Below are 6,708 nucleotides of genomic sequence, written 5' to 3' on the forward strand. Positions count from 1 at the left end.
TAACTAGGATAGGGGTGGGGATAAAAAAGGGGGGTTTTCAGAACAACTTACTTTTTCTTTAAATTCTTTCTTCTTGACAAGAGATTTGGAACTAAGCATCCAGTAATTCGCAGTCGCACGACAGAACGGTGATCTGATTCTAACTTTATGCTTTCTTTGTAGCCTTTTCTTGATTTATTTCAGCACTTCCGCAATAACAACTAAATGTCACACTCAAGCGGAACCAAAAGAGCCCCAATTTCCCCATTTTTCACAAATTTCAAAATGTGATATCTCGGAAACCGCTTAACATAGAATGCTCATTTTTTTGCAAACTCATTTTTTTAATGAGATCTTTAATTATGCCAAATATGAAAAAAATCTGAGACCATTGGTGAACAGGCTTTAAATTAAAGATGGAATGACCCTTTTGCCAAAAAACAAACATTGTAAGTAATTAAGACGAATCTATATGTTTCTGTTTTAATGTGCTTTCAGGTTGAGGGTGGTAGAACTGCGGCGGACTAAAAAGTTTTTCTTAGTAAATCACCAAGAACTTTGAAAGTTGCAGGAATTTATTGAAACAATTAAAAGCACGCATACAATTAAAGTGAAACGATCATCGCACGATTGCACATTACTGATGACAACATGGCTATTTATAGCAAATGCCATGATGAGAACAAGCTCTTGAAAGCAAGTACGACAAATCAGCATCATTTGTAAGGGATTATGAATGATGACGACACATCATTTGTGAGGGATTATGAATGATGATGCTGCAGCTCCGGAATTACACATCATGCGAGTTTTTAATGAAGCTCGAAACAAAAATATTTGACTCTCACACAACTCCAAATCTGGATTCACAAAACTATTTCAAGGCAGAAAGCACCATAAATTTACAGTGAGCACCACAAGTTTACAGTGAGCACCACAAGTTTACAGTGAGCACCATAAGTTTACAGTGAGCACCATAAGTTTACAGTGAGCACCACAAGTTTACAGTGAGCACCACAAGTTTACAGTGAGCACCATAAGTTTACAGTGAGCACCATAAGTTTACAGTGGGCACCATAAGTTTACAGTGAGCACCATAAGTTTGCAGTGAGCACCACAAGTTTACAGTGAGCACCACAAGTTTACAGTGAGCATCATAAGTTTACAGTGAGCACCATAAGTTTAGAGTGAGCACCATAAGTTTACAGTGAGCACCATAAGTTTACAAAAGCCCCAGTTTTTAGGAAATAATTGTATTTGAGATAGAGTCGCGAAAAGAAAAAACATTTAACAATTTGCAAGTAAAAACCTTTTCAAGAGAACTTTGCTCATGCCTGCTTTGAAGTAAAAGTATTCCAAAACTGAATTTACATATAAACAAGATATTTCTTACAAATCGAAACCAAACCTACTGCGAGCAAGATGAGCCTCCAAACCTGCTGCATCCAGGATGAGCTACCAAACCTGCTGCATGTAGGATGAGCCTCCAAACCACACAAGTGGGGACTGCTGCAATACAAAACAATGAAAAATTATTTAAATTAGCAGTGGGCTATACTGGGGTGATTTTTCAAAAACAACAGAACTAGAGTTTAAAAGGTGCCTATGGACATACCTAGAAATGTTAAAAAAAATTTTTTTGATTTCGTGCAAATTCCGGATGGAGTCCGGACTTTATGTGAAAAATACAAAATGGCCGCCATACAAATTGACGAATCTGCAATAAATCTGCTTCCAGTCAAGCTTTTGGGCTGATTTTGGTGTCAAAAGAAGCAGAAAGTTGAGCCTGTTAGTGTAAAAGAACAATAAACACTTAGTGTGTATGGGAACTACAAAACAAGGGGGAAAAAGTGCCTTTTGAAGCTTTTTTTAGCTTGTTTTCTGTCAAATTCTTCAAAAATTTTCACATTTTACTTGAAAGAGAGATCAGAAACACTGCTGTCACGATGAAGAATGCGATTGCGGCAGTGAGCACAAAGGCAGCCGTTTCTGTTCAAAAGGCCCGTGTGTCAGTGCAGGTGGTCTGTGACAATCTGTACGACCATCAGTACCTTCTTGAACCCCCATCAGTTCCAGAGCAAGCCTCATCCCCAGTCAGCAAAAAGTCTAGAACTAAGGTGGACTACGAACGGTACAAATATGCACTCCCATCACCAAAAGTAGTATCGATACACAAGCATGCCATGGCAATGTCACAAGAAGTGGATGCTGCCACCAGTCTTCTGGCTAAAGATGATATAACAAAGGCGACTCTCCACTATGACTCAACAACGAGGTCGAGGATCGATGGTGAGTGGCCCTGTCTAATCTTAAACTTCCTCTCCGATGATACCTCCCACAACAAGATGATTCCTCTTCGACCCGTTCATTTTGCCTACGAAGATCGTCAGCAGATCATCAGCTTGTTTGTTGAGACATTTCGGCGTCTAGCAGTAGCAACTGGTGAAAGGGCTACCGCAGGTGAGCTCTGGGCAAAGATCGATGCTGTAATGACGGACACCGCGTCAAAGAATTTGATGGTAGAAGGTGAGGTTTCGAAGAGGCTTCAAGCAACACATGTTCCTAAACACATACTGTGCAAGTCACATGTGTGTGAGAAATTGGATGAGTCATGCCTGCATGTCCTAAAATCAGCAGAAGACCAGATCGGTTGATGCCAGATGTTAGAGAAACGAGAGCCGAGACTGAAGTCATACCTTCGAGTAGGCAAATCAATTGTCGCCTCAGTTGTAGTCCCGGCTCTAGTGAAGCTTGTGGCTAGGGGTGGTGATGGCAAGACTACTTCCATGGCAGACGAGTTTAGCCTAATGTTGGAGGAGAGTGGTACTCACAAATCCTTCTCGCTCTATAAAAACCGCAGATTCACAAGATTGGGTCACACTGCTGGAGTGCTGGTGCGTTGGTTGATTGTGTTCTCCATTTCAAGAAGATGCTATCCAGAACTAGCAAGAATAACCTCCTTGTCAGAGCCTGTTCCCTTTACCTGGAGAATGAGTTCATTGTGGCATCACTAAAAGCATTGTCTCACTTCTGCCACAAGGTGACAATGCTTTACCTTAACATGGTAGAGCGTTGCCAACAATCCGACCTCGTCAGGATCCTTCCTAAACTACATAATGATCTTGAGAATGAGAGGGCTAATCTTGAAACCCTGTCTGAGTTCCACGTTCCCTGGAAGCATGTGAATGCTGAATCACACAGCCCCACAACAGACCTTGACCACTACTTAATTACTGCTATGGCCAAGCAGAGTGCGCTTGGCCTCAAGATGCAATGCGGAAGAGAGTATTGGGAAGACGAGACAGAGAATAGTGAGAGGAGTACAAGGATCCATGCACTAACTGAAGAAATGAGGGTAAACCTCCCCACAAAAAACTTGCTTGCAGAAAGATACTTAGCCCGATTCGGAAACCTTGCAGGACTGTCAGCAGCACATTCAAATAGATACTTCAAAGCCAAACGAATAAGAGATGATCTCATGTTTGCTAAAGATGCACCAATTAACAGTGAGCTTGCATCCTGCAAAGTGATGAAAAAGTTAGATGAAATGGAGATTGCATGGACAGAGACACAGAAAGAATTGATGAAAACTAAACTGAAGGAACGCATGAAAAAGAGCAGGAGGGAGGGAGATTTCCTTAACCACCTGGTGGATCAATGTAAGGTACATGGAGGGCCAATTACAAAAGTAGAAGAGCTCCGAGCTCTTCCAACAGTATCACCATCCACGCTGAAAAAAATCCTCCGGATGGAGATCCAGTACCAACGGATGATTCATCCACGCGACAGCCAGGCAAATTCCAGCCTCTACAAAGTAAACAGTTTGAATGTAGATACCATGCTGCCGAACCTAGCTGTCATTCTTGGAACTGAGGATGAGGATGTTGGGACCATCTTCCCAACAGAAGATGAGGTATATGCCATCTTAACCTCTACTGTTGCAACTTCCTCTGGTGACACAGATCAACCAGTGAAAATGTGTATTGCAGCAGCAATTCCTGAACTCCATAAAGAATACCCTATAGGAACAAATGTGGCTGTGATGTGGGACGGAGAAAACAATCAACGTCAGTGGTTTTTGGCAAGGGTCTGTCATTTAAACGATGATGGCACTGTAGAGTGTAGAATGTGACCACTACCAGCGGGTTAATGATAAGAACAATACCATGTGGAAGAGACCAAAAAGAGATGACATTCAGGATGTAAATCCTGTTCAAATCATCCCTGTCACAGTAGAGACGGAATGGGTGTTCCAAGGTGTGACGACCATTGTGTCGTTACTAAAGTGTATAAATGTTTCTCAAATATCTAGTGTATTTCATGACATTTTTATGTGAATTTCATATACCGGTAACAAGTTATGTGTATATAGTGTTGAAATTGTAATTATTATTCTTGGATGCAACCAGTAATCTCAAGTTGCACCAAAAAACGTGAAAAAATTATGAAAAATATTGACCAAAATATAATAGTTTCAAAGTTTTAGAAAACATTCAACCATGCTGGGCATTTTGTTGCTCTTTTAAAGTAACAGGCTCAATTTGCTGCTTCTTTTGACACTAAAATCAGCTCAAAAGCTTGACTGGAAGCAGATTTATTGCAGATTTGTCAATTTGTATGGCGGCCATTTTGTATTTTTCACATAAAGTCCGGACTCCATCCGGAATTTGAACAAAATCAAAAAAATGTTTTTGCACGTTCCTAGGTATGTCCATAGGCACCTTTTAAACTCTAGTTCTGTTGTGTTACTTGAAAAAAGTCAAAATCACCCCAGTATAGCCCACTGCTATTTAAATGCTCCCAAGCGCGCGTTATCAATTGCTGCCCATAACATCGCAGACTGCCGATTACAACGAGTTCTTTTAGAGTATGCTTTGTTTTCACTGGTTTGAACTACTTGGTTTTGCATCCAAGTCTTTTTTTAACTTAGAGAGAGCTACTAAACGGATGTCTCGCTGTCTTCTCTTCTCAGCCAGTTCCGCTTCATTAGCTGCAACTTGTGACGACATTCTTTTGCTCACGTCATGAAGAGTCTTCCCATCAAACGTTGGAACTGGTCCAAAAGTGGCTGAAACGCGTTTTATTGAAGAGCTGTATCTTTCCATGTAATTTTCTGTGCCTTCTGCATTCAAATGGATGGTTTCAAATGGTCCAATAAAAGCATACCGCATCCCAAGCCCTGCGGTAAATATTTTATCAACATCTTCAGGAGTCATCAGTCCCCCTTCAACCAACCGCCACGCTTCATTGAGAATTGCGTACTGAAGACGATTCAATCCAAAACCATCAATTTCTCTTGTCAAGGTAACTGGCGTTTGCCCAATTTCAACCATAAGTTCCTTTGTTCTTGATGTAACTATGGAATGAGTTTTTGGGTGAGGAATGATTTCGGTTAAAGGGCAGTAGTATGGGGGGTTGCAAGGGTGGGCAACTATACACTGAGCAACGCGTGGAAGACCGGTAAAAATTTTAGAAGGCAAAATACATGAAGTGGAACTACAAAGAACAGTGTTGCCATCTGAACATAATTCACTAATTTGAGCAAAAATTTTCCTTTTCAAATCAACATCCTCTGGGACACATTCTTGCACATGGAGAGCATCCTTAACAGCGACAGACAAACTATCAGTTGTTGTTATGAGTTTCTGTTGGGCATCAGCGGTCAGTCTTCCACGAAGGAGTTGTTCTTTTTCTAGGCTGAAGAGCTGATCTTGAATGGAAATAAGAGCTTTCTCCAATTGCTTTGGATCTACATCATACATCACCACCCTATATCCAGCGCCGGCAAACAGCATCGCCCAACTTTTTCCAATCAATCCGCTCCCAACAATTCCCACTTTTTCCGACTTCATCTTTTTTACAATGCCACTAGACATGATATTTCAAAAACTGCAGACTAATAAACTGTAATCTGAAACATGAAAATATTTTCATTCACCTACTCAACTGCTTTTAGCGGTGGTTTAAAATGTTAATTAACTGTCTCATGAAATTCTGTCTAATGGATATTTTAACTAATTTAACTATCTGGCTCCATTAAACTATTTACACACAATTGTTACCTACTCGAATTATAATTTTTAGTTATCAGAAGGTATTTGTATAATATTGCAGGTTGTATAATATTGTAGGTCGTATAATATTGTATATATAATATTGTATAACAAAATGAATTTAAACATTACTGAATAACGAAGGAATAATAAGAGGCTATGAATTATCACATTTTACCAATTATCCAAATTGCATACATTCTAATTTTTTGCGTTTAGCTGTTTGTTTCTCCATGGGACCATGTCTCTCCTCTCAAAGGGCGAGTGTGGACAGTTTTATTTTGGCAGTGGCTATTTGACCGGCTCCGGTCTTTGAATCTGAAACACTATTTGACTGGTCATGACATCAATATATAGGCACTTTTTTCTTTTTCTCTTTCAAAGCAAAAGACGAGAAGAGTGCCTATATAAGTTCTAAATTCGACAATTATGTTCAACTGGTTCGGTGGCGCGTAGGATACGTCTCGGGCTGGTGTTCCAGAGGGAATGAGTTTGAAGCTACGTGGAAACATATTTTTTTAAGGGAACGTTCAAATAGTACGTAACGCTTTTCTTCCGAATTTTTGAACCCCCCTCCCCCATGTAACGCCAACGTAACGCTTTTTTCAATCCCTCCCTCCCCCATGTAACGCTTTTTCACTACGAATTCAGCACAAAAAACTACCATTCCGTACTC

The 6,708-nt window shown here is 40.3% G+C and overlaps 1 protein-coding gene across 1 annotated transcript; it reads right to left on the bottom strand.

Moving 5' to 3' along the window:
• Window positions 1-4,772: 4,772 nt before the first annotated feature.
• Window positions 4,773-5,878, bottom strand: LOC145772292 (lambda-crystallin-like). The gene has a single exon (XM_082584160.1). It carries the CDS (start codon window positions 5,853-5,855, stop codon window positions 4,860-4,862), a length of 996 nt encoding a protein of 331 aa, XP_082440286.1. The 5' UTR covers window positions 5,856-5,878; the 3' UTR covers window positions 4,773-4,859.
• Between the last annotated feature and the right edge of the window lie 830 nt (window positions 5,879-6,708).

This window comes from Aplidium turbinatum, chromosome 6, assembly GCF_918807975.1.
Source record: "Aplidium turbinatum chromosome 6, kaAplTurb1.1, whole genome shotgun sequence".
Taxonomy (NCBI): domain Eukaryota; kingdom Metazoa; phylum Chordata; class Ascidiacea; order Aplousobranchia; family Polyclinidae; genus Aplidium; species Aplidium turbinatum.

Bases quoted from the DNA above. Each gene is read 5' to 3' on its own strand.
- LOC145772292 (XM_082584160.1), bottom strand. From the start codon at position 5,855: ATGTCTAGTGGCATTGTAAAAAAGATGAAGTCGGAAAAAGTGGGAATT.